Source organism: Penicillium rubens (assembly GCF_028828025.1).
Source record: "Penicillium rubens strain IBT 27055 chromosome Unknown utg000004l_segment0_segment0, whole genome shotgun sequence".
In the NCBI taxonomy this organism is placed as follows: Eukaryota; Fungi; Ascomycota; class Eurotiomycetes; order Eurotiales; family Aspergillaceae; genus Penicillium; species Penicillium rubens.
In genome coordinates, this window is record NW_026890602.1 from 428640 (window position 1) to 456081 (window position 27442).

At 48.4% G+C, this 27442-nt stretch overlaps 9 protein-coding genes across 9 annotated transcripts; 1 reads left to right on the forward strand and 8 right to left on the reverse strand.

Moving 5' to 3' along the window:
* Positions 1-2717: 2717 nt before the first annotated feature.
* N7525_010112 (uncharacterized protein) lies at positions 2718-3290 on the reverse strand (the record flags this gene model as incomplete). Its single annotated transcript, XM_061214971.1, has 2 exons — positions 2718-3040; positions 3224-3290. The coding sequence occupies 2 exons, from the start codon at positions 3288-3290 to the stop codon at positions 2718-2720; spliced, it is 390 nt and encodes a 129-aa protein (XP_061067483.1).
* A 2231-nt stretch (positions 3291-5521) lies between these two features.
* Positions 5522-6964, reverse strand: N7525_010113 (uncharacterized protein; the record flags this gene model as incomplete). Its single annotated transcript, XM_061214972.1, has 2 exons — positions 5522-5831; positions 6798-6964. The coding sequence occupies 2 exons, from the start codon at positions 6962-6964 to the stop codon at positions 5522-5524; spliced, it is 477 nt and encodes a 158-aa protein (XP_061067484.1).
* A 712-nt stretch (positions 6965-7676) lies between these two features.
* On the forward strand, positions 7677-8140 carry N7525_010114 (uncharacterized protein; the record flags this gene model as incomplete). The annotated part of the gene is made up of 2 exons (XM_061214973.1): positions 7677-7688; positions 7829-8140. The coding sequence occupies 2 exons, from the start codon at positions 7677-7679 to the stop codon at positions 8138-8140; spliced, it is 324 nt and encodes a 107-aa protein (XP_061067485.1).
* A 1382-nt stretch (positions 8141-9522) lies between these two features.
* On the reverse strand, positions 9523-10470 carry N7525_010115 (uncharacterized protein; the record flags this gene model as incomplete). Its single annotated transcript, XM_061214974.1, has 3 exons — positions 9523-9864; positions 9972-10060; positions 10467-10470. 3 exons carry the CDS (start codon positions 10468-10470, stop codon positions 9523-9525), a joined length of 435 nt encoding a protein of 144 aa, XP_061067486.1.
* Positions 10471-13172: 2702 nt separating this feature from the next.
* Positions 13173-13460, reverse strand: N7525_010116 (uncharacterized protein; the record flags this gene model as incomplete). The annotated part of the gene is made up of 1 exon (XM_061214975.1): positions 13173-13460. One exon carries the CDS (start codon positions 13458-13460, stop codon positions 13173-13175), a length of 288 nt encoding a protein of 95 aa, XP_061067487.1.
* A 653-nt stretch (positions 13461-14113) lies between these two features.
* N7525_010117 (uncharacterized protein) lies at positions 14114-14296 on the reverse strand (the record flags this gene model as incomplete). The annotated part of the gene is made up of 1 exon (XM_061214976.1): positions 14114-14296. One exon carries the CDS (start codon positions 14294-14296, stop codon positions 14114-14116), a length of 183 nt encoding a protein of 60 aa, XP_061067488.1.
* Positions 14297-18238: 3942 nt separating this feature from the next.
* N7525_010118 (uncharacterized protein) lies at positions 18239-19554 on the reverse strand (the record flags this gene model as incomplete). The annotated part of the gene is made up of 3 exons (XM_061214977.1): positions 18239-18691; positions 18784-19018; positions 19373-19554. The coding sequence occupies 3 exons, from the start codon at positions 19552-19554 to the stop codon at positions 18239-18241; spliced, it is 870 nt and encodes a 289-aa protein (XP_061067489.1).
* An 821-nt stretch (positions 19555-20375) lies between these two features.
* Positions 20376-20663, reverse strand: N7525_010119 (uncharacterized protein; the record flags this gene model as incomplete). Its single annotated transcript, XM_061214978.1, has 1 exon — positions 20376-20663. The coding sequence occupies one exon, from the start codon at positions 20661-20663 to the stop codon at positions 20376-20378; it is 288 nt and encodes a 95-aa protein (XP_061067490.1).
* Positions 20664-22820: 2157 nt separating this feature from the next.
* fphA (putative sensor histidine kinase/response regulator) lies at positions 22821-27203 on the reverse strand (the record flags this gene model as incomplete). The annotated part of the gene is made up of 4 exons (XM_061214979.1): positions 22821-23132; positions 23184-23794; positions 23841-24791; positions 24860-27203. 4 exons carry the CDS (start codon positions 27201-27203, stop codon positions 22821-22823), a joined length of 4218 nt encoding a protein of 1405 aa, XP_061067491.1.
* Positions 27204-27442: the final 239 nt, after the last annotated feature.

The following is a 27442-nucleotide window of genomic DNA, read 5'->3' on the forward strand; positions in this document are numbered from 1 at the left end:
AGAGTCATCGCTTTCCCACCTTGTAGGTAGGCTCGGCGTTAATAGTTAGAGAACCCAGTATAAATCAGGGGACTCGTTAGAACATGGCCGAGGTGGCTTTGTCCAGATTTTTGCTTCAGCTTGCTCAGATCTCCCATCATTTGTACGTTTCTGGAGTTTGATCTTGGAACCTGACCAAGTCTTGGTGTACCTGCCTGTGGTACTCGTAAAGCATTCGACGCTGCATCCTGGCGATCCCAATCCAGCTCCCCACCTCCAGTCAGGACCATATAGAAATATACATAAGAATATATATATTATAACAAAGAATAAAAGTCACAAGAAGATCTCCAGGTGGGAGATCTGACACTAGCTTGACGAATTGCCCTTGATCCAACCTCATACAACTCAGCATCAAACTCAGGCTGCGTCTTTCAAACTTCCACATTGAGTATTGAAAGGTTGCTGACTGTGTGGTTTGTTCTCAGGGCTCTCCCGCCCGGCCCAGAAAACAAGCCACTTGGGGAACATAGTACGCTGAGAAATGATCCCTTCAATGTTCAGCGTCGGTAAGCATGTACTTGGTTTATCTGACACCCTCTAGATCTCAGCTTCGATCTCACGGGCAGCCTCCTCTTTGGCCCGTAGGAACGGCATATTGTGAATTAGAGCCTGGAGCCATCGGCGGAGGGCCCGCAGCATCCTGGCCCGAGGAGGCTGCCCGTTTGTTGCTTATTGAATTTGGATATTCACAGCGCGACGGGTGATCATCCGCGCCTCGCGGATAATTGTCCTGCGGGCATTGTTGCGCCAGGTATGGACCAGCCGCAGCCAGGTGAGCAGCTCGAGCTACTCATTATTAGGGGCCGGGATCTGCCTAGAATCGGTCATCTTTTGTTACAGGCTCTGCATAATAGACATTAGAACCTCAAGCCATTGGCGGAGGCCCCGCAGCATCCTGGCCCGAGGAGGCTGCCCGTTCGTTGCGTATTCAACTTGGATGTTGACGGCACGGCGTCTAATCATCCGCGCGTCGCGGATGATTGCCCTACGGTCGTTATACCGCCAGGTCCGAGCTAGGCGCAGCTGGGTAAGCAGTTCGACCTGTTCATTGTCAGGGGCCGGGATCTGCCTGGCACCGGGCACTTGTTCCTGTCAGCCTTTGTAATACGGGTGGGAAAATCATCAAAGGGAGGCATGTGTCTCACTTTTCGCGGTTTCGAAGGAAGAGCCTGTAAGCTGGGCCAGCAACACAAGGGCCTCTCGCTACCGGTGGCCTGAATAGGCCGAGCATCTGCCACCTTTGCGCCTCCTTGTGGCTTTTATTCTTTGTTATTTGTCGCGTATTCGATTTGGATATTGATGGCCCGGCGTGTGATCATCCGCGTCTTTCGGATGATCACCCTGCGCGCATTGTTGCGCCAGCCCCAACTTAGGTGCAGCTGGGTCTGCAGCTCTAGCTGCTCGTTGCTCAGGGCTGGAATCGGTCAATTATCGACCACCTTTCCATAGTCAGAGTCTTGTTTATGATCAAGTTGGGAGGACGCTGACCTCACTTTCGATAGCTTTGAATTTTGAATTCGCAGCTTCAGAATGGAGACTCTTAGCCTACCGCCTCACGATAGTTGTTCTCTGCTGAAAGGTCGTATATCGTAATTTCTGGGTGCAAAACGCCTGTAAGTATGAGAGGGTTGAACAAGAAAGAAAAGTCCAATGTGGAGGATCTTACCTACCAAAGTAGGTACCTTGAAGTTGGTTCAACGAAGCGCTTTTCACCAACCCCGGTCTGATTCGCCCTATCTCCTCCATTCCAAATCGGGGTAACGTTCGGGGATTGGCCTTTGCTTGATCTTGGGGTGGCCGGCGGGGACTCAGTGTGGTATGCACGGTAGGAATTTGCACGGTAGGACGAAGGATTTCCAGAAGGGTTAAACGCGGCGGGTTCTGGATTCGAGGCTTGAGCTAGAGATTTTATTATATATGTATTTGAAAAGCTAGACAGAGTAATATAGTATATATAGTGTCGCCCAAATGTTATGGTAAACTGATATTTAAAATCGTGCTCTACCCAAAGGATGCTTGTTCTGAGTGAGAAGTAAGAAGAAGGTGAGTTTTGACGACTTTATATAGGCAATGGGGCCCCATGACAAACGTCCTGAAAGAAAATGTTACCCTACGCATCCATAAGGCAACAAAGGCACACAGGAACTGAAAATTTCAATGGAAGCTTATACTACTCCTAGTGAAAGTAGAGAATTGCAATCATGGACCATAGGAATAGATGTTTGCTTCAATGTTGCATCCTAGAATTCTGATCACTTTTAGGTCTTATACCCCATATAGACCTTTGTTTTGTTGAATCTGATCTGAACCACAGAGGCACACAGAGAGAATGTGAGGAAGTATTCATTGTCTATCTGCAATAGTAAACCGCTAAGAAGAAATACAAAAGATATCGGCTTTTTGTAGTCATACTTCCTCCCTGTACAAGTCTAAAGCAACTCATAACGGCATTACCCATCTGACGAGATAAGGATATTTGACCTCAACCTTGGTCTCTCTTGTCCCTTTTGGTAGAAGGAGGATGGTTGACAGAAGAAGACGGGATATCAGACTCCGAATCAGATTCAGTGCTTGGTATCCGTTGAGATGATGGGCCCGTCGCTCTAATATTGGATGTTCATTGGCTTTTTGATTGGTTTCAACGGCACCCCTCCCACACAAATGTTCTCCATCGCCTATTGTTGTACGCTGGCCCAGATCTCGTTTTCTAGCTGGCGGGCAGCCTCTTCTGCCCGTAGCATTTGCATGCTACCAATCAGCGCCTGTAGCCATCGCCTGAGCCCCCGTAGCGTCTGGGCACGAGGAGGCTGCCCGTCGGTCTCGTATTGCATTCTAACCTGGTATGCCCGGATTCGGATTGTCCGAGCCTGTCGGATGATCGATCTGCGAGCATGGGCTCGCCAAGTGTTGGCCAGTCGCAGATTGGTGAGCCACTCAAGCTGCTCGTTATCAAGGGCCTGAATGGGCCGAGTGTCGGCCACTTTTCCCGTCAGCTTTGCTTTTGCAATGTGGGTATGTAAAGTATTGGGGGACGGTGTGAGTCTCACTTTCTGCAGGTGAAAACGGGGACGCAATAGGAAGCTTTAAATGTGTTGCAATGTTTGTCCTATGAAACTTTTAGTCATAGGTTCTCGCTTCGCAATCAATGGATATATGTTAGATATAGACGAACGGACTATACCTTTAGTTGTTGTAGTGAATTTCTCTAGTGAGATTGTGGTGAAAATCAGAAGAGAAGTGCAGAACATCCTAAATGCTAACTGGTATGAAAACCTGCACTTTCACGAGGAAGGGGGTGAGAGCGACTGTCACCCTAAGGAAGGAGCAATGATCGCGAGGTGTAGCTAGCGCCTGTAGCCATAGGTACTAACGAGATCCTGAGTATATTAAGACGGCTTTAAACCCGCCCATATTAATAGAATATATAACTATACAGTGAGTCCTAATTGATAGCAAGCGATATCTGACAGAAGGCTGATTTGATCATGCTTGAAGTTAAAGGTGTTCAGTGCTACCAAACAAAAGCTGGGGAGAACCAAGAGATCAACGTTCCTGAATTCAATCTATCAAGAGAAGACCTTTAATGCATGGCCCGGAGCAAGCAAGCTAGCGAATGAAGACTCAGTAAGGCATCTCATCTGAGGATGATGGGATGATTCACTGTGATGAAAGTGTAAAGTGAGGTGCCCTAGGCAGGTGGGTGCGTATGTGCATGACCATTGACTTTGTGACCTGAAATTCTACACGTGGGCCTTGCTAGGTGCCCAGGGATCCAACCAGATCTCTACTTCCGCCTCCCCTGCAGCCTTCTTTCAGGTCGTAACATCGCCATATTGCGGACAATGGCCTCCAGCAATGGCTGGAGGCGCCATGAGACCTGCGCACTTGGTGGTTTCCCGTGCAGGTTGTGTTGCGTTACCATTTCTTCCATGTGTCGCCTAGCAGTCTTCGCTTGGATAATGATGATCCTGCGAGCATTTGCCAGCCAAGTGTCACCAGGCGCACCTGGGTGAGTAACTCAAGGTGAAGGTCAAAATGGGCCGGGGATCTGCCACTCTTCCTGGTCAGGCCTTTCGATACAATTCAAATTAGATCTTCGAGGGGAGGGCATGTGTCTTGCTTTCCCCAGCGTGAGATGTGGAGATTGTGACGGCAACTATGGCAGGTTGGAAATATTGGAGCTGTAAAATGACTATCATTAGCTGACATTTTTACCCCGGACATTGGGAATAGGTTAAGGAAGCGTATCTTTCGAGAATGTGCTTTGGTAATTGTGACGGGTATTATATTCGGCGTGGAGAGAATGTATTAAAGGAAGAAGGGAAGGGGAGTATGGGAGAAGTCACACCGTCTCAGGTGCCGCTTTTAGTCGACATAGAGACCTACGCATACTTAATGTTCTACCAATAAAGTACAGAATATGTACCGATAGATGATAGACCGAGACGGTAATATATTCTTCAATGTTGAATACTCGGTTGGTTTGGATTTCCTCATGTACTTTGTTTGGTCAAGGTTGCTCCAGATCTCTGCCTCGAGCTCACGGGCTGCCTCTTCCTCTACTCGTAAAACCTGTATATTGTGAACCAACGCTCAAAGCCACTTGCACAGATGCCATATAGCCTGTGGGTGCGCACGTCTGCCGATTATGACGTACTGGCCTCGAATAAGCCGGGCTCGGGCTTGGATCCTCCATGCCTGGCCAACAATGGATTGGGAGCATCCATCCGCGAGGATCGAGTTAGGCGTAGGACCGTGAGCATCTCAAGGCGCTTATCGCTTATGGTCGTGATTGGCCGAGTATCAGCCACTTTTTCTTATTGGCTTCGCAAACACGAAACACCACCGAGGGCAGGGCAAGTGTCGCACTTTTGGTCGGTTGAGTAGAAGGAGTAGTAGGAGGGTAATTGGGGTGGTGATGTCAATTGGACCTATGAAATGCTCAGTCTTGAGTTATTGCATCGTCATAAACATTAGTTATAGGCCAAGGGATCATACCTTTGTTAGTTGAGCCTCGTGTGACAGGCAGTAGATTAAGCTTAGTAAGAATATGTGATAGGTAGAGGGCAAAGAGAAATGTATCTTGAAGGATCTGGAATAATTTCTGTGGGAAATCGAAGCCTCATAGACTCGGGTTAGGTCGACGTGAGACAACTGCACGGTCTTAAACCTTAGCTTAGGGGAAAAAGGACATCAGGGATTGCTGCAATGTCGGCTGATTGTATTATGATCCAGGGTTCAACTTTTGCCTTGGTCGTCTATTCAACGCTTCTCGATATGGACGGCTCCGAACACCAGGCGGCTGTTTTTCCAGCTCGTCCTCTCATAACTTCAAGAACAGGCCGCACAGAAGTGTCCATTGTCGCAACATGGATGGGGTGGTGCTGGGCCATCAGGGGCCTCGAGTCAAGAGTTGGTGAACCTTGCACATGTGTATCCTCAAACCTTCTACTAATCAAAGGTACAGACCAAGCCTTCCTCATTGTTCAGTTTGTGCACTCAAAACATCCATCCAGATTCCCTCTTCAACCTCACGCATGGCCTGTTCCTCTACTCGCAAGATTTCCATATTCCGCACAAGGGCCTCAAGCAACTGGCGGAGCTCCCAAAACAACCGCGGGTAGGGACGTCGGCCGGTTACGACAAATTCGTTTGGAATAACCCGGGATTGGCTCCGGATAGACCGAGCTCTGCGAATGATGGCTCGGCGAGCATGAACCCGCCAGGATCGACCGATGCGTATCTGCGTGAGGATCTCAAGTTGCTCGTCGCTGGGGGCCGGAATTGGGCTAGTATCACCCACTTATTCTAGTTAGCTTTGCAAATACAGTTATGAAGGGTCATCGGAGAGAATGTCTCTCACTTTTTGTCTGGTAATAGGGAGGAGTGGTGAGAGGTTTGGTTGTAGTCTCGGTGTTGAACCTATATTAGCCTTAGCATATTGCTTCGTCACCAATTCTGGTTATATGCCAGAAGATCATACCTTTGCAAGTACTGTCCGTGGTGGAGTTAGTAGGGATAATGAGAGCGTGTTGAAAAGAGAAAAATGGTAGGAGTAGTATATAGGATCTTGAATAATTCTTGCCGCGAGACGCACCTTCCCAGACTCGCGTGCAGGTCGACGTGAGACAACTACACCGGTCTTAGATCTCCTCCTCCAATTCACAGTCACCTGCCTCGCTAGCCGAGAGACTGAGCATCTCGTAAAGGAGGTACGGTACACGTAGCTCTAGGTCCCATAGAGCATGGCGTGAGGGGGCCTGACGATCACTGTAATATCTGGCAATCACCATGTACAGGTAGCACATACTGAGGGGCGTCTTATGTACTATTGCCCCTCGATGGTGGTTTCGCACTTTACTCAACTTGGGACAGAATGGCTCTTGCCTCTCGCAAAGAACGAAGCAACAACCTCGTGAATCCCACCACGCAAACCAACGAGCTTATCATCTTCTTTCGCTCAAAGCAGGGTATATCGATGGAATGTGTACTATATAACTACAGAGTAAGCCATGATACACGAGAAAGTAATGGTAGACAGAGGATGAATTGGAAAGTGAATACAGTTGTAAGTGAGAATCACGAAGTACACTCTCACTTGGTAGGGAGCCGACCGATGATGATCCCAACAGAAATAGAAACCAAGGTGAAGACGCATAGCTGTGACATATAGCCGGTCCGTTGGTGGCATCCATGAATATCCAGCTTAGGAGGATTTTAGCACGCAAAGGGGCCGTGGTGTTTATCCCACATACTGCCAGATCTCAGGCTCTAATCCACGGTCAATTGCCTCGTCAGTGGAGAGACTCAGCATCTCGTTAAGGAGAAACGCCAGTCGTAGCTCTAGGTTCAATAGGGCATGGCGTGAGGGATCCTGACGAGCAGAGTAATATCTGGCGATAACCATGTGGACGTAACACATGATTAGAGACTCCTCGTGCATTATCGCGCGCCGACGGTGGTTTCGAGCTTCGCGGCGCTCTTGAAACTGGGAGAGCAGCTCAAGCTGCTCATCATCTGGCACTGGAATTGGAATGTCGGGCACTTTATTTTTTGTCAGGTTACATTGGGGTGCTGTTCAATGAGAGTATGACTTACTCCCGACCTGGTCTCAGGTATGCTAGTTGGTAGGTGAGCTTATGCGTGTGATGCGGATGTGAGCCTAGAAAATATCAATTCTTTGTTAGGTCCATCCAATATCGTATATCCTGCTTTTCATGGAAAGTACCGTACCTGCGGTGTGGAATTCGTTGAAGATATGTCAGGATATGAGATATGGAAGAAGAAGAGAAGGAAAAGCGATCATTCCTTGAATAGCAATTCCACGTTTGAAAGCGCGGTCTCACGGGGAAGGCAGGATTCTTACCTTACAAAAGGGTTAGGGCACCTGAGGCGTCTGGCACAAGTACTTTTTTGAGATCCTGCGCATCTCTTTCTCTTCTCAATTTACTCTCACCTTCACTATCCTCTCTTCTCAATTTACTCTCACCTTCACTATCCTCTCTTCTGAAGCTACCCTCACCATAACTATCCTTCCTCTTCTTATCTTATTCTGACCATCATTATCCTACAAGTCCCTTTCACCAACACCACAATCTCGAAAGGTATTTCTTAGCCCCAAACTGACATTTGCAATGAGGCAGCAAGTTAATGGAGTGGTTTTCTTAGGTTGAGAATTTCTAAAGCTACCATCATACCCTCTACAGGATCTCCTTCGCCACCACGAAAAGTGAGAAAACATGCCTCCCCTTGATAAATTTCCCACCCGTATTACAAAGGCTGACAGGAACAAGTGCCCGGTGCCAGGCAGATCCCGGCCCCTGGCAATGAGCAGGTCGAGCTGCTTACCCAGCTGCGCCTAGCTCGGACCTGGCGGGATAATGAGCGTAGGGCAATCATCCGCGACGCGCGGATGATTAGACGCCGTGCCGTCAACATCCAAGTTGAATACGCAACGAACGGGCAGCCTCCTCGGGCCAGGATGCTGCGGGGCCTCCGCCAATGGCTTGAGGTTCTAATGTCTATCATGCAGAGCCTACGGGCCGAAGAGGAGGCTGCCCGTGAGATGAAAGCGGAAATCTGGAGGAACGTGGAATAATAAGCCATTGGGAAGGAGCGTTTCCGTTACCATGTAGCGGGCGGAAAGACTTATGTTGCAGCAATGGGTGGTTATGTATTGCTCGGGGATGGATGGTTTGTGGCAAGAACTAGGAACCAATAACGGCTGGACCCGCGCAGCGGCCAACTTAATTTCCGTTATCGCCAAATACAACGATACTGTGCTCGCTAGGCCCCCTCATCCCATGCCCTATTGAACATAGAGCTACCACTGGTGTTTCTCCTTAACGAGATGCTGAGTCTCTCCACTGACGAGGCAATTGACCGTGGATTAGAGCCTGAGATCTGGCAGTATATGGAATAAACACCAGAGTCCCTTTGCATGCTAAAATCCTCCTAAGCTGGATATTCATGGATGCCCTCAAGGGCCCGGCTACATTTGTCAGAGACATGGCCCCTCACCTTGCCTTCGTCTTCTATTGGGATTGTCATTGGTCAGCTCTCTACCAAGCGAGAGATTACTCTGAGTTTATGCCTGGAAGGATCCAAATCCTACCATCCAACCAGACCTTGCCACTAATCTATAAGGTCAACGCTAAATCAATCGTCGATTAGCCAATATTTGCGTAGTAGACAGAATGTGAAATGCGCATCCCCACCACAGGTACCGATTAGATATTATGCACGATTGAGGAGTTGATATTCAGGTAAGACAGAAGTAGTATCGCAAAATCAAATGAAATTATTAGACAATCGTAATAGAATAGCTTCGAAGAAAAGTAAGATCTAAGAGGGATTTGAAAATGTTTTTGCAGTAACCAGCCTGACACAGGGATTCAGAAAGAAAAGTGCAAAATACAATCATCCTGTAAGTGGGTGCTAATGGTCAAAGGGCCAAAGTAGATCGGGTCTGCTCTACCCTGACATAGAGCACGACTCCTGCGGTTCTACTATTCAAGTTCCAAGGCATATGAAAGAAGACCATTGTTTATGCCTAAGAGCATCCGAAATACCATATATGCTTTGCATGACCCCCGGCGATACGTGTGGAAGGGCGCGTTCATGAGGGAGGCAGCACTTTCACCTTGCACAAAGATCAGGGCTGCTGAAGCCTTTGGCAGCAACAATTGTTTAATGTCCTCCACGATACTTCTCTCTCTTTCCTTTCTTCACTCACTCTCACTTACACTCTCACTCCCACTCCCACTCTCACCCAGCAGCTCCACGACCTTCCGCCCATCTCACACCCACAAAAGGTATCCCTTGGGATCTAATCAACACTTCTGATCACGCATTAAGCTAAAAGGTATTTCGCAGGTTAGGAGCTCCAACCGTACTATACCTTTTACCGCCTCGTCCTGTGAATATCTGAAAAGTGAGATATATACCCCCCCTTGATGGTCTCTCCACTTCCCAACCGTATTACGGAGGCTGACAACGAAAAAAGTGGCAGATACTCCGGCACACGAGAACGAGGGCCTCGAGCTGCTGACCCAGCTGCGCATAGGTCGGACCTGGCGTAACAACGCACGCATAGCGATTATCCGTGAGGCCCGGATCGTCAGAAGACAGGCCCGGGATATCAGGCTCCAATTCGAAATCAACGGGCAGCCTCCTAGTGCCCGGATCGTATCGGGACTCCGCCAGTGGCTGGACATTCTCATTCACAATATGAGGATCCTGCGGGCCGAAGGGGAGGCTGCCCGTGAGTTGGAAGCCGATATCTGGCACAATGTGCAATAGGCTATCGGAAAGCAAACCGCCCTGCGCACAAACAGTTGCACGGCAGGAATGGTCGAATAGGAGGATTGATCGAGACCAATGGGCGGGACCAAGCCTGTGGGCAAGCCTCATTTATGTACATAACTTACATTTTGCCTCGTATCTTCGCTTGGCAACCAGTCAATATCCAGCCGAAAGGATTCCACATCCCACCATCCAATCAGCCCTTTACACTGATCTATACGGTCAAGTCTAACAAACTAACAAGATCAATTTCCGATTAACCAAAGATACTTGCAAAGTGGGACGACATTATGAAAACAGCGTTCTCACCACTTTTATCCATTGAACATTATCCATGACTTGATAATGAATAGCGTCGATGGAATGTAACAGCCAAATGGGATTTAAGGATCCCTTCTCTTCTTTCCTTTCTCAACTTACTCTGACTCTGACTCTCACTCTCACTCACACTCTTACTCTGACTCTGACTCTCACTCTCACTCACACTCTTACTCTCACTCTTACTCTCACTCTTACTCTCACTCTTACTCTCACTCTTACTCTCACTCTTACTCTCACTCTTACTCTCACTCTTACTCTCACTCTTACTCTGACTCTCACTCACCCCATACGCTACTCACGCATATCGTATCCACGAAAGGTATCCCTCGGGCTCAAATCAATATTCGTTATAAGCCAATAAGCTAATAGAGGTCATTTCGCAGGTCGAGAACCTCAACCCCATCATACCTGCCAATATCTCTTCCTGTGAACCCTACCATAACTCTCAACATCTCTTCCTGAGAACTTCTCAAAAGTGAGCAATATACCTCGTCTTGATGACCTATTCATTATCAGCCGTATTACAGAGGCTAACAACGAAAAAGTGGCGGATACTCGGCCAATCCCAGCCCCTAGTAACGAGGCTCTTGAGCTACCGGTGGAGATACGCCTGGGTCGGACCTGGCGCAATAGCGCACGAAGGGCTATTATCCGCGACGCGCGGATAATAAGAAGGGAGGCCCGCGAGATCCGAAGGCAACACGAGATCAACGGGCAGCCTCCTAATGCCGAGACTGTACGGGGACTCCGCCAGTGGTGGGAGGTCCTCATTCACAACGTGAGGGTCCTACGGGCGGAGGATGAGGCTGCCCGTGAGTTAGAAGCCGATATCTGGAGCAGCGTGCTATAAGCCTTGGAAAACATACAACGCATCACGATCCTCTTTATCACCCTGCCCTACGCACAAACCGTTACACTACAGGAATGGCCGAATAGAGGGATTGGGACTTATTGTTTAGGGGGGGGGGGGGGGGCTAAACTGTGGGCCAGACCAATTTCCGTACAATCGAATAAATTAGCATCCAGCCCTAAAAGGATTTATATCCCGTGATTCAACCACCTTCTTCCACTGATCTATAGGATCAAATCAAACAAAATCAATTCCTGATTAATCGCAATACTGGCGTAGTAGACACCAATGTGAAAACAGCATTATCACCGCTGTTATCCATTGAACATCACACATGATTTTACAATGAATGACCTCAATCAACAGTAAGAGACAAATGGGGCTGGGAATCCCTTCGCGGTAACCAGCCTGATGATAAATGTTCAGAAGAGTGGGTACAAAAGCACAAGCCCACCATATAACTAAGGGGCGTCTGGTGGTAAAAAAGCCGAAGTCAATCGGATCTGCTGTCCATGGACATATAACGCCACTCATGGAATTCTACTATTCAAGGACCAAGGTATATGAAGGAAGGGCATGGTATCCAAGGCCCTCCGGGCTACCGTACGTAGGCTATCATTTGGAAACATGACGTTGAGGTTATTCACGTTATTCATAGTCGTATCTTCTTCGAAAGTTCCGTGTTATTCCCAATGAAGCACAAACTCTGGTGGACAAGTTTGTCTCTGTCGCTTGTCATGCCGATCCTGCTCTAACACAAGATCACCCATGTCCTGGTTCAGCCGTTGACCAGTGTGTGCGCAAGAACTTGGATTTGGGCTGCGATTTGTGATGGAGAGTAACATCCGACGCCTGATATAGATTCGGGTATTCAGATGTGACTCGGCGAGCGCCCTGGAGTAGGAGGGCTATGATGTCCATCTAATCGTAACCGTCGTCAGCAGGTCATCACCAGTTTTCCAGCGTGAGTGAACACTGTGATTGGTGTCTGGCAGCTCTGAGGTATACATACCCGGCAAAGTAGTGTCCCGAAAATTGTACTTTCCAAGTCTAGCCATAACTTGGTTGTCGTCGGTAATATTCTTTACCTTGAACCTAAGTGCTTCGCACCGAGGCAGCAACCTAGGATCCACGTGGGGTATGGGTTGCTCCTTGCTAGAAGCTGGATTGTTTTGTGGAGTGTTGTCGCATTCACATAAGCGTTGATTATGTTGGAGGAGGAGGTCTTGAGAGGTGTCGGACGGCTGACGTCTTTGGCTGTTTCGGAGTTCCCTTCGGTTAGGATTTTGTAGACTTGGGTAGTTCTAAGCAAGTGCTGATCATACTATCTCGGCGTGAAGATAGGGGTCTTTCTTGTCTACTCCTCTTCCTCGACGCTGGCGGTCATGTTGCTTATCGGCGGCTCTTTCAAGACGTTGGGTCGTGGATAGCTGGGCTCAAAAAGGGTTGACAGTAAGTGGCTGAGGCGCGCCGGGTTGCGTTTCCTGAACCATCTTCATGGGTTAGAGGAATTATGGCAGAGGGCTAACCACAAGTGGGTTGGAAGAGGATTCTCCTCCATAGTGAGGACTCAGGCAAGGGGTCGAACGAGCTTCAGTGGGGTGGTCTTTAGTATCGGACCGGTGGAAGGGTCCTATGAGAGTCGAGTCAGCACCGAGGGATTGAGGAGAAACTGGCTTTTCTTATCGCAGCGTTGACTGAAGTTATCATCTGGGTATGGATATTGATAATTGACGTAGAATCCTCCCTAACGGGGTAGGACAGTGTCGAAGTGGCGCTTGATGGGGTGTTCCTCGGTGGTGAACGGCGTTCACAATGTTTCTGTGCCCATTTGTCTCGCCGAGTAGCTCGGAGGTCTGGGTGCATAGTCCGTTCCAGCTGGAAGCAGTTGTATGTGTGTCAATTATGAAGGTGAACAGTTTGTACACGCTACCCTATATAATATGCAACATCGATTAGCTCCTCATTGTGCCGTGGATCTTGCTCCTTGTCGACGAATCGGGATGATGACGAGAGCCACTCTTAGAATTCTACTAAATTAAAGACGTAGATGTATTAATGAAGAGCCTCATTGACATATTGAGCTCCCTAAGCTACCCTATGCCATGTGTGTCTTTAGAGTTTAGCCTGAACGTCCTTCCGTGTTCTTCTTGTGCTAAATGGCACTATTCCCCTCCATCAGTTCGACAGTAGACGATGGAGGGGGCGGTGCGTGTTCAGCAGATGCCTGGCTTGGAGCCGCCAGGCCATCTTTGTTGGGTGTGATTACGGAATCTTCATCCCAGTCCATGTCAATGTCCTGGTCGTTTGACAGTTCGAGGTGGGGGATCCTTTTACTCGGGCCAGCCGTGTTCCAGAATAGACCTCTCCGTATCACTGTCATGGTCCTCCTCAATCTGTAGAACAGCCGTCTGGTAGCCAGGAACCGCATTCGGACCTCCATTACCCACAGCGCGCTGGGTGTAGTGGCCTGATAGGTGTTGGCAAAGGTGTCACAATGCCGCAAACGCACCACATGATCTGGAAGGCTTCACGGAATATCTCCTCTCGGTGGCGGGCCGTATGGCTGCCCAGCCCCTCAGCTGGGTCAGCTCCTTCAGATCCTCATTGCTGAATAGTGGGATATTTGGGTCGTCGGCCACTTTCTACTCGTCAGCTTTGTGTTGAGATAGGGGGGCATCGAGGGCAGGGTGGGTATCCCACTATTGAAAAAGGCCAGTAAGTGTGACAGGCTTTGGAAGAACGTTTGTGCAAAGGTCAACCTAGGAAATAACCAGAATTCGTTAGGTCATCTCTTTACCATCGAGGCTTCTTCTGATCGAATGAATTATACCTTGGTTTTTAGTAGGTGACGGGTGGGGACCTAGCAATTCCTCTCGTGGATGAGGAACGTACGACTGTCGACTAGGCAGTCGATGTCCTCAAGTCCACCATTCGTTGAAGGTCTCTGATTTGGTGGATATCGTCTAGTACCGCTGCAAGTTGGCGTAGAGGTCGCCTCCGGGGACAGATGATTTGACCGGGCTGCATGGAGGCGGCACTTATACAGACATCGCATACACCCTCTTCCAGATTTGTCACAGGTAAGGACACCAATTAGTTGGTGCCCCGCCAGATCTCCCATTCCCTCGATCGGTCGCTGTCCTCTTCTTCCTGCAATTCATTCAGACGGGGTATAAGCGTGGCGACAATGTTGCGCAAGTCCCTCATCAGGAGGGTTCCTGCATCCACCCTAACATCCTCGGTGGACCTATACAACAGCCCAGTGAGTAGCTCCATTGCCCGTGTCGCGGCACGCAGTGCGACATACCGGCGATGCCTTCTTCGAGTCGCACGCACCCTTAGACGTGCGAGCACCTTATATCGCTCGTCACTAGGAGTAGGGATTAGGCGTTGGTCGGCCACTATATCTTTGTTAGCTTCAAGTTTAAACCACGGTTGTAAAAGGTGTATTCAGGGGTGTATCTCACTCTTGGAATCTAGTAGGTATTTCAAATGCGTGATATTGATATTTTCTCTGGGAAATACCGCCCTGTAAAGAACTTAGCATATATACACCAGCTTATCGTTTCCAATAAGTATTAGTTATAGGGTCGAGAAAACTTACCTCCTTTAAGGATGTAAGTGCAACAAGAAGAAGTAAAAGAAGAGAGATTAACAGAGAGGGGTTTAAATAGTAATTGCTACCAGAGAAAGCGACTCTTTATGACGGTGAGGCTACCACCTTTAAGAGAAAGAGGCAACGGCGTTGAATCCTATAACTAGCCTGTTTTCCTACATTGACAATTGAAGTCAAAATGATATCGAATAGGGGAGTAGCTCAATAATGGTGTCAACGAAAGGAAAGAGGAAAGTGAGATGAAAATGATGCCTATAGGATCCTATAATAAAGGTTCAAAAATATTGAAAGTGTTTTCAATTAGTCAAAAATTGACAATGCCTTAGTGACTAGTAGAAAGTAAACGTCCCTGACTAAAAGAGAATATTTTATTAATTTCCCAGCCTCTGATAAACAATGGAAGGCCTTCAGAATGCAAAATAATATTCTGTAAGAAACCGACGGCCTTGATGCCATTTATCACGATCTCACACTGCCCCGAATATGTTCTTGCCAGACGTGCGATTGTCTTAGGAATATTCCGAATATAGATATCTTCCAGAACTGTGTGCTTAGTCCAAGGCCAACCACATATTGTAGGGGGGTCCGAATCTTCTAATCCAGCCCAGGTAAAACGGTCACACTAGCCCCAGACTAGTAGGTATTATAGTTATCGCAAACTAGGAATTTAAAGTACCTGATTATCTGGGATACGGCTATAGTGCGTCCCGGCAATAAGCTTGAATCCTTCGGGCTACTAATGGGGGTAGTTACTTCGTGGTATCGAAGATAGGGCTGTGAGCAGTACAATATAACCTACAATCACCGCTTCATTTCCCGAAGGGTGCTACCTAGGTAACTAGACGTGCCGGGTATTATAGACGATTAGATAAAACGTTATGTCATCAATTTGCCTGGGGGAAGCGCACTGAGCTGTAGCAGTTGAAAGAGTAGGACGAATGATTCTTCTTTGGATCTTGGAATTCCGCTGTTGGAACTAAACTATTGGTATATCAAGTCTCGCAATCGCTGTGCTGTTGTGATTGTACTTAGCATAGGCCCCAATCTTGTCGCGGGCTAGTTGTTGGGTTAGCGCGAATGTTGATCGTTATATAAATTGCGAGGATTGTTGTTCCTCCTATAAGCTCTCGCGACGAGCTCTATTACGCTGAATTTCCCGAACTCGGAGCTGCTACTAATCGATGGCACTCGCCCACTGTAAGCCAGCTTTCCGATGCGTTAAACTGTGTGCACCCTATGTTTAGGAATTGCGGATCGAGGGGAGGGTATATTTCACTTACTCGTGCCTCTTCGGAAATCTGTTGTGGGTGTGATAGGAGGGTGGTAAACCTCGATCTGTAAAATAATCAGTCATTATTAGCACAAGTGGAGACGGTTAGTGTTTCTTATCTCCCTGTTTTCCTTCAGAATCTTGTTAGTGGGCTAAGTGATCGTACCTTATGGAGACGTTATTTTTGTGGGTTCGGGGTGGGTAGTGAGATCGAGTTCTCTCGGCCACCCCTATACTCTACTGGCGGTTACTTGTATTCCCTTACTAGTAATTACCGCCAGCCAGTGACCTAGTACCCTGGCGAGCAAAACGCGTAGACTAGCGCATCTGACTCCAAATTCTCCGTTCCAATGCACGATCGCGGCATCCCTGAGAACGAAGCCGACTGATTTGCTGAATGAGCACAAGAATCCTCTCATGTGCCAAATAGATAATTGCCACGCCTGAACCGTGCCGGCATAGTATAGGGTTTGTGTGGGTGTGGGCGTCAAGAAAGGCACGTATATCGGATGCCTCCCGGTGCACCGCCCGATAAACACGGGCCCGTCTCCTCGCGCGAAGGCGAAGCCGGGCCAGGATTTTGAGCTCCGCATTGTCAAGGGTCGGAATGGGCTGGTAATCGCCCACTTTCGCCTTGTTAGTTTTGTGTTTAGGATATGACTGCGATGGGTGGTGTATCTCACTAGTAGCAGATAGATGTGGTCTATTGCTGATCTTTTGTAACTTGGTGTCCAATAGATGCCTTGCTGTGTAAAGAAAGCGGTACTTGTTAGCCTTTTGTTTGTAGGAAATATCATGAGGACTGGAAATTCACCAATAGTTAGGAAATCCACCTTACGTGTTTGTGGTTTCGAGGTTGCAGGGGAAGTAAAATGGGAAGTGCGAATGATGAAGAAGGAATCCTAAGGACCGTACTGGAAGAGCATCAAATAGCAATCCCTACGAGAAAGGTGCGACTATCATCCCTAGAAGGACCATGGCTGGCAAATATCTCATTCAGCATTACCCACAGTCAGAAGTCAACCTTGGGACCTTCTTATAACTTATATAATTTGGACATTCGATATACTGATATAAATATATAGAAGGTAAGGCATACATGATGGCAAAAGGATATTGGTTTTAGAGCCGGGTGAGGAATGATATCAACGAAAAGCAAGAGCGATGTGAGATTTAGCAATGTCAGTGAGGCCTGAATGAAAGGATCAAAAACTGTTATTTGATTCCTCTAGAATCATTAGGCGTTGGGCTGGGTAGTAGTAGAAAAGGCAAAGGAATGCATTGTTGCCTAGGTTCACTAATCCACTACGTAGTTAGTACAGGAAAAGATGATATAGGGTTCGGTTGTTGACTGAGCGACGTGTAATGCAAGCTCGAAAAGCGCCTTAGCCCCGAATGAGAGACACAGGACGCGTTCGTCGGGGTCTGCCACGTGTTAATCGTTGCCCGAGTCATTATGAGGCGTTGCAGCCTTCTCACAGCTGACACTGCGGAGTTCAACTGTTTGCAGGACTGGCCTATAGGCGATAGGGCCTCGAGGTTCCCTAGCGTGTGAGCCTCTTCATGTAATGCCATTTGCTGAACGTGGAGTCTCCGTGACGTCCCAGAGTGCCGGTCGCTCCTGACCGAAGGATTGAATGGTCAGGTTGTTGGCCACTTCCTTCAACGGGATTGGGGAAGGGATGGGCTGGCTTGTCGCACTGGCAGAGATACTCGTAATCCCTGGAAGACTGAGGTGTGGTGGCAAATGTCAACCTGAAAAGGAACCACTTTGTTAGCTTTTTACTCTGTGCAATATTCCGGTAGTGGGCTGGATGGTCATACCTCAAGGGGTTGCTGGTGTGTGGAGGTTGTATAAAAAGTGCAAATCCTTTTGTGAAGAAGAGTATTTGGAGGGGTATTAAATAGTTGCTGAGGAAGTGCAACCGTGGCGTTCGAAAACAAAGAGGAAAAAGAAAGTGAACGCTGCTAAGAAACCCATATATTCCTAGTGGGGATAGGCAACTTCTATGAATTACAAGATATATGTACGGATGAGATATATGTATAGACAATACGCCTTTGATCGTAGACAAATACTATTGGAACACCTCAAGAGTTATATCCTAACAAAGACTGAAAAATCAGTTTTCCTGGAGAACTCCTCACATGTTTGTTTAGCCAGTATTTCTTCAAATCTAGCGAAGTTCTCAACATGAACATGCTCTTAGGCCCCTCTAGGGGGCCTGTCATACTGCATTCTGATATCTGAAGGATCTTGGAAGCAGATGGCTGGTTCGAGGGCACGAATACCGCGCTGACACCTGTAATTCCGGTCGTCGATCGTAGAATCCTAGTTGTCTGTATCGGAAATACCTTTCAGCTTTTCCATATACCGGCTGCGGATCTGCTCGCAGACGCCCCAAATTCGCCTCCGGTTGGCAAGTCCCAGAATGTAACCATCATTGTCGGATGTGTATTGACTCTTCGTCTGGATGTCCAGAAGTAGATTGGAAGCCTTGTACTCTGACTCCTGAGACTGGAGGACATCGATATCATGGATTTCCCAGAGCCATGGCATTTCACTTCTTAAACGGTGGTTCCAAAGACCACGAGGTAAGGTAGTAGTATGCATCGCCAATGAGGCGGCCTTCACAGCAAGAATAGAGCCAACAGAAAGATGCTTGAAAACCTCGCGCCGCAGCTCAATTGGAAGTATATTGAAGATATCTTCACTTTGGGAATTCTGATGCGGACTTCCCTTCTTTTCGAGCGATTTCATGATGACATCAAGATCACTGTCCAGCTGTGGAATTCTGACTGGATTAACCACCAAAATCTTCTTCATATAAGCGCTTGTTATTCCTTCATGAATCGAGGTCTCACGAGACAACATACTTCTTGGCCTTTAGTAGTACACCAAACCTGCTCAGCGCTAGGCTCTGGTTCACCATAGCTAATCTGCAATCTGACGTATCGACCGCCATTCAAGTCTTCCAGGACATCAAATAGTGTGTCCCGTTTGATCTGTTCTGGGTTCTCTTGATGGATGCATCTTTTGAGGATATCATGGTAGCATATCTGATGGAAAGGAAAGACGTGAGGGTTCCCAATTTCAGAAAAGTCATGATAGCTAGAAGCATTAGGAAGAAGCCGAGTAACGAAGGAGCGGGAATCATACGCGGTCATAGGGATATCATCTCCATGGTTATCGAAGGGAACGTTGGGATCTTACAGCAGGATCCGTCAGTTCGTTCACCCAGGTTTAAGCGCTTGAAAGCAATAGAATTCCTGACCATCTCCTGAAGCGACGTGAATTTCTCCCTGTGAGACAGATATTAAACTCCTACCATTTCCAAGGTTGTAAGGGTTATGGCCCGCGGGCACAAGAGCCTTACATAATCCCAATAATAACCAACACCTGTGAGGAAAGCTCTGAAAGCCAATAAACACATATCCTTCACAGAGTTATAAGGCTGTCACAGACTTCTCATTTCCCCTCGCATCGGGATTAACGCCCAGCCCACAGACTTCGTTTAGCCATTCCAGGTTGCACTCCTGCAGCAGGTCGTAGCGGTAACAGTCCTCATCCGTCCCCTCAGGGTCCATATCCACTTGGCTGGAGAATGTGCCACTGCATATCGCACAATATATCTCCCATCCGCCCATTGTGGTATTTCTGGACTTGGTTGTCGATACTAAGGATGAGGGTTATGGAGAACGTTGGAATTAAGTTCATCACGTGGGTGAAAGGCCGAGCAATTCGCTAATCAGACGTTCCGAACCTCGGAAGTTCCCGTACGCCCCACTGTCGACAACCTTCCAAGGTTCCAAGGTCCAATTTAATAGGTTGTGAAGTATCGGGCTTGTCCCTAAGCAACGCAGTCAATATGTATTCTGCCCAAGCAAACACCTACCCTCAGTCAATTAATATGCTTGCCTTAGGGGCCCCAGTTTTGATTTTTCGTAACGACACCAATCATTCCAATGTTAATGGGTGTATATATGTGTGTTCATGTGACCTCGTATACTATATAAAGCGATATTCCCAGTAGAAAAAATCTTAAATAGAACGCCGCTCCTTCACGTCCAAGTGCGCCTTTGTGAAGCAGTTATGGATATTATTCAGAAACTGAGGTGGTCTGAAGAAATGCTAAGACATAGAGTAGGTTCCATGGCAGGTGTAAGTGCCTGGGTGCAAGGGCGTCTCAGTTAACGCTGGCCCAGATCCACAGCTTTTTCCAGTAATCAACTATTTCCGGTCACCACAAGGCCACCAATTGTTCGAGCAGGCCTACCATGCGTCGCTCCAGTCTCCGGAGCATCGACGGAGCGTTGGCGTAGAAGTCCGAATCATTGGCGAAGTGCAGGTGAATATACACTACAGGGCTCATACGCAGTCATCACGTTTTGCGAAAAGCAGAGGTCTCAAGATAAAATCAAAAAAATGTGAATATCTCATGATGTGCGCGGCTAGGCAGTAGTGCTGTTTAGTTGATATTATCCCAAGCCCACGCCGTCACCCAGTAATCAAGAGCTTCCTGTTCCTGCACACCCCACAATTTCACCAGAAGACCTATCATCCTGTGCTCCAGTCTGTGAAGCATGTATGGGATGTTCACAGACAAGTTGAAATTCTCCGCAAAGTGTAGCTTTATCATAGCTGCACCAATCGCGACAGTCATTGATGCCTCAAAGAAGATGTCGCGAACGCGCCTCGTCGCGCTGGGTTGGCGGACTCGCAGCTGGGTCAGCAGCTCAAGTTGCCCATCACCCATTGATGGCACAGGCCGATTTGGGCCACTGTCCAATACTGTTAGACTGTGTGTACAACAGGGTTGGGAATCGGAGATCGAGAGGACGGGTATATTCCACTTACTCGTTCGTCTTTGGAAATCTGTTGTGGGTGTGACGAGAGGGTGGTAAATCTCAATCTGTAAAATAACCAGTCAATATTATCTCATCGCTTTGCTTCGAATTTCGTTCATAAGCTAAGGGATCGTACCTTTGAAGATGTTGTTTTGTGGGTTAGAGTCTTGAGAAGGTTGAAGAAGGAAGATGGGACTACTGAGGACCTTGAATGGCAATTTATATGAGAGAAACCGCGTTTTCACGGGGAAGGAACAATGGTCACTTGCCACGAAAGGAAAGAGTAACCTTAGAAAGCTGCAAGCCTGCCCAGGTGGTGAGGCCTAACTAGTACCCTTCGAGCAATAGTCAACACTCTCATGCCTTCAGGATTTGGTATAGTGATAGCATTCCAAGATTGAAATAAGCCATAATTGATAGCAAAGTGAAACAGCTGCGCGGGTGTGTGCTTATCAAGAAACCAATTATAATAAGAGGGTGAGAGTACCTTGAGATTATTTTGAGATCCCACCACACAGTAGTGGTTGCCTGCCCAGGTGGTTTATTCGAATAGTCATGTTCCAGATCGGTGCAGATTGAGATGAACTTTGCTGATATCCGTAATCTTAGCAGCCCTTCAACCTTTGTGACTCTTGATCAAGTGAACAGGAGGGTCATTGATCTCCGTATTTTCCTATAATATATGTTGCATTTGTTGAAGCTTGCGAAACTAAGCACTAGGGGGAAATCAAGAAGAGAAACATTGTGCATTCAGTCTATCAAGAGAAGACCTTTTATACAAGGTGTTACAACCTGCCCCTGGACTGGCGAGTTACACACTAGGCCAAAAGACCACTATATCTGAGCGTTATATCTGAGCGTTACGCTCAGATATTCCAGGCTCCGATATATATAGTGCGTGTCGTGACACAAGGCCTGGAAAGCAAACTAGCGAGCAAACTAGCGAGCAAAAGGTTCAGTCAGTGTATCACTAAGCCATCTCATCTATAGAGAATGGGATGCTCCAACAGGACTGAGCTTACGAGGTTCCGGAGCTCCACCAGACTCATCCTCGCTTGGTTAGACATCAACATCAATGGGTCAGGCGAGCTTACCTTGCCAGGTGACGCTCCGGGCGTACCTGTAGACCCCGACGGCCGTTCCCCGTCGGATTTGGACGTGGTGCTCTGCCAACGAGTGCGTATACTCCGCCGCCAACAACGCCCAGGATCAATTCATGTGTTACCGTCGCCAACTGGGGCTACCCGCTACGGCGGCCCAGCCTAGTCGGTGATATGGGCCATATCAGCTGTGACACCACCATGCTGAAGCTGGTAGCGTGCAGCAAGGTCATGGCTCTGCCCAATAATTACTCTTTGCGCCTACTCAAGCTGTCGTCCCTCGGGTTCTATTTAACCGCGCAGCCCACTTGTTCCGCATTTGACCCTACGGTGGCATACACAACTCAATTATCTAGACCCAGGACAGATGGCCACCAACAAGTATAACAATGCGGAAATGGACATTCGAAGTGTCCCTATACCACAATAGTATAGTAGTATAGTGATATGCGTGAGTCCAACGTGATCCGTGCATTCAAGAACACATTATATGCGATAGGGGCAAACACAACCGACTAGACGTAGACGGTGATTTAGAAGGGGGCGATCGACCAAAAATCGAATTCGGCGGGAATGTGACGAGGTTCTGAAGAACACGCGCACTGCTTTTGGTCCTGAGCACTTCAGTGCCAGGCGTGTTTTGCAGCTGGGTACAGCGGCCGTGTTGAACACAGTAGCGACGAGGATTCTGGTAGTCGCGGCGGCGGTCAATGTAACTCGAGTCATCTCAGAGCACGATGTTGGCAGTTTGATTGCGACAGGTTGCGCAATCGGTTCCACCAGGCTCTTGGATTCAAAATTTCTCACTTGGAAATGGGTAGAGATCAAGTGTAACCAAGAAGGGGGATTGTACAGGTATAAAATACAGGGTAGATCGCCGCGTGGTGACAGCAAAGGTAGGAATGGAGACAGGACACCCGTGTAGGCGAGGACATCCGTGTTGGTTTGTCAACGATCAAGTATTCGCTACTTGGTGTCGAACCATCCACCGTTTTCCCACTCCCTATCAGGCGTGTATGTCGCTGCTTGCCGGGCGGATGGATCGCAGAGACCACTCAATAGAACGTTCAAACGAGCAAAATTGATAGGTTTCATCACCCAGCCATCAAATCCAGCATGTACGTAGCTGTCGCAATCCTTTTCAACTAATGATGCGGAGACAGCAAATATAGGCACTCGGTCATTGCGTATAGCTTTGTCGGAGAGTGCTTCCTTTGGTGTCTTGGATTCAAACTCGCGAATCGCCCGGGTGGCTCTCATTCCATCGAGGATCGGCATCTTGGGGAGGTCAGTCAGAGTAAAGAGGAAGGAGGGGCGATTCTACAATACCTGAATATCCATCAATACCACATCAAAAGAGTTGGTCCCTGAGGCAAAAGCAACTCTGCAGGCTTCACCATTGCCGGTCAACGTAACAGTGTGGCCAAGTTTTGTCAACCGCTTTTGTATGATCTTGCTATTAATCGGATCGTCCTCGGCGACAAGAACATTGAGGTGGTCTAAGTCCGTTGTTAAAGGTACGGTAGTTGGTGGAGCAGAGGATGCTGGCCCAGAGGAGGGAGCTTGTGATGTTCCTGCAGTTAAGGAAACTTGCGGGAAGTACGAGTTATCTTCCTTGGTAGGCTCGATTTCTGGTGATCGGAGACTGGCAGAATGTCGTGACATTCGCAAGGCGCCCATCCGCACTCCCGAATCGGTGATATTCTCAAGACCTGGAGGAGGTGGGGTGATATGAGGCTGCAGCGTGAGCGGTGGGGTATGCTTGACAGAATACAGACTTGAATGCGGATCCGGTGTGCTCAATGATCGATTTACGGCTGGCGGTGGTGCAAGGGGTGCATGATTGCTGCTGGCACTGGCAGGACTCGAGGAAAGATTCGGTCGCCGCACATCCAAATCTTGGCTAATGCTTCTTTTGAGGGGGGGGTTCCTGCATGGCACTGATGAGTCGATCGGCGTGACTTTTTCCACTGCGGGAACTGGCACCACTGCGAAGGCTTTCAGAGCTTCTTCGTCTGGCATCACGAGACTCATGTGCTCCAGAAACCAGCGTAAACTCCTTGTCTGAAAGCGTAGGCGTCGCAGGAACGTCATTTCCCGCTGGAGAAATTTCATCTATATCTCCGTCCATGTTTGTCCCGTCTGACAATCGGAAGTGCAATGTGATCTTGAAACGGCTGCCATTCCCTTCTTCTGATCTGACACAGAGCTGACCATGCATGTTATGGACGATCCTTGCTACAAGAGCAAGACCAAGACCCAACACACGTTTTCGCAGTGGGTTCTGCGCGTCTTCCTCTTCTTCGGGGTAGTAAGGATCATCAGTCGACACTTGTTCGAGTTCGTGAAAGAGCGTCTCCAATTTGTCGTGCGACATGCCCACCCCCGTATCAACAACCATCATCTCCACCCCTACATGGCCTGGAATGGTTTGAGTGCCAGAATGCCACATTTCTGCCGTGACCGCACCGCATGTGGTGTGTTGAATCGCATTTGAGATTAGGTTTGAAATAACCTGCCGCACACGACGCTGGTCGCCGATAACTGACTCAGGGATACCTGGGTGTACAGAAACAGTGTATGAGATGTTCTTTCGCTTGGCATCGCCAGACAACACATCAGCCGCTTCTTTAAAGGTGGCTTCGAGGTTGAAACTTTCATCTTTCATGAGGTCCTGGTCTTTTTCGGCATTTGTCAGGTCAAGAAGATCGTTGATCACGTAAATTAGTGATTTGGAGGCCGAATGCGATTTGATCAAGCTCTCTCTGGTCTCATCATCCAGGGCACCCTCAAGTGCAATCTCCAAATAGTTAATGATGGCATTCAAGGGGGTCCGAACTTCATGTGCAGAGTTTGCCAGAAGTAATCGAGTGAGTTGCGAGTTCTGCATGGCGGCCTCCTTCTGCCTCCAAACTTTGATAAATTTGCCGTAAACCACTGCCCAGTGTATGTCAGCTTTCAAACAATCGAGGCAAATTATTCCGAATCTCCAAGGGAGAACCCACAGCACAAGACCGCCGCCGTCTCCACATCCGTCTCTGTCCATTCCCTACACTGGGATAGTACTGTCTCCCGCCATGCTGTGAAACTCTGGCGGGGTTCTAGATATCCCGCAGTTTGCTTTCGCTTTTCAATTTCGTAAGGATTGCCAGCCCACTTGATCTCTGTGAGTTGTCCACGGCGAAAGAATGCGATGAAGTCACTACCACCGGTAGAGAGCGGGACATATAGAAGACCAGAGATCACCTTCAATCCCGGAGCGTAATGAAAATCAGGGAAATCCTTGACAATGTCGTGCGAGGCAAGCAAGGAATCCAAATGCCGTACGCGAAGGAACTCCAGCAATGCAAGTATCTCCTGTGAGTTATTGCTATCGCCGAGAATTTTTGTTTCATCTCGAATTGACAAAACACCGTAATCTGCACCAAATAGTTGCAGCAGATCGGCGGACGATGCGATAATGTAGCCTGATGGGTTGGCCTCGGTTGGGGCAGTGTTGATTAGTTTTCGAGCCTGAAGGCGAGAGGCATATGAAAGCCGCTCTATGTTTCGAGATACAGTGTCACCGAGGAGCCGGCACATTTTGCGTATCGGGAATGACACGCGCATACCGGCATTTCCGTAGCTGTGGCAGGAGATCAAACCCCATAAATCGTTGAACGCGTTGACGCTTATTGACATTGAAGACCGGACTTTCATGTGTGCCAAATATTTCACGTGAATTGGGGACATCGCACGAAGGTAGGCGTGAGTCAGGTCCAACGGGGATTCGAGATCCTCTAACGTCCGACAAACAAGTCGAGAAGTAACTTGGTCACGATCATATAAGAGCCGGACCTTGTTGATTTTGTATAGTTCACGGGCTTGCGCAGGGATATCCGACGCAGGGAAATGAAGACCCTTGTAAAGATCAATTGTCGTGTTTGGATCAACCAATTCGGCAACAACCATGCCGTTCCAGCTGCTATCGAACTGATAAATCAATACTCGGTGAAAGCCAGTCAGCTCCTTCACCAATCCCGCGGTTGTATTAAGCAGCTGATCCAGATTACCCGTCCTTCCCAGCTGCTCTTGTATCTGACTTAAGATACTAAAAGCTTCCATCGAAGATGCCTGGCCCTTCCTACGGCGGGCATTCCTAAGAACGCGGAGAGGCTGGCTGAGGTTTATTGTGCTCGCAGCGAGCTGATCTGGTGTTGGAACAATCCCTAGGGTGTCTGCGGGAACCGCCGGAGTGTTAAGGCCCTCAACATTCAACGGGTTCACTTCGTCGTCCTCGCGCTCGAACTCGCAGATAATCAAATCCTTTTGCGTCTGAGAGACATGGGTGGCGCACCAGAAGTTGCAACGCTCCCCATCAGCTCTGCGTATTGTCATATTGAAAACCTCCGGTCCATCGACTGATAGGTCGTATGCATCATCACGTACAAATCCAACGTGATCCAGTAGTGTGTCGGCCTGTTCCTCACTCAGAATGTCACAGAAGTTCTCCAACTCAAACAGTTGCTTGGGCGAATAACCCAAAAACTCAGCAGAGTTCTCGCTCACAATGCGAACTATAAGCTGATTTGGCGATTCTTCACGGAGCGCAATTATTAAGCCAAAACTCTGGATCGCCCCGGGTATGCGAATGGGCTCGTCCTCGCAGTATTGAAATGCTTCTCCGTCTCGTCCTGTAATGACCACATGGCCACTGTCCGTTACAACATGTTTGAAGCGGGTAGTAACATGGGTATGGTCGTCAGCGTTCGTGCGCTGCGTATGGGAGGATGGCGGCGCGGGGGACCCGCTTCTGGACTGGGTATCACATGGGGCAGGTTTGGCGTAAATTTCGGGGTGTTGAACAACATCTGATGCCAAAGAATGTGTCGCAAGTTCTATTTTATCGTCTACAATATGTGTCTCGTGACGTGGAATATCGGTGGGGATGGTAGGTTCGGCGTGTTCAGGATCGGGGTGTTCGGGATCGAGGCGTTCGGGATCGGGGTGATGAAAGTGGTTGGAAGAGAGCTGCGAGTGCAATTGGGTCCGTTTCCGTTTTTCGATGAATTGGTACTGTCGCGTCCCTTCTCTTGTTGGCGCTACCACGTCCCTGGAATGTACTGAACCCGAATACTGGGGAGCGGGGGTATCGACCGCAACAACTGACCGGATAGGAAACACACGGTCGGCGGGGTCAAAACCAGCGCTTGGTGGCTGTTGATCCTCTGTGGTCGACTGCGATCGATCTCTGGTCTCTGGATGTCTTTGTCCAGTCTTTGAGGACTCTATCCGCTTCAGAGACGCATCACTCTTCGACCTTTCGCGCGGGGACCCCACGCCGATGTCCTTGGGATGTGGGGACGTCATCCCCACTGTTTAGGCCGTCGGGATGAGCGGGCTAATGAAATCGAGTCCGAATAGCAGAGCGAAATGACCCCTCGTGAAGTTGGTTGGGTTCTAAAGGTTGTACGGTGCATAGTACAACATAGAGCAGTCAATTACCCCCAGTGCGCCACTTCAGGTTTTCCCATCGTAAATTTTGACCGCCTAGCCGACCGTCCACTTTTTCATTCTCCATATCTGTAAGGTGTAATTTCCACAATGAT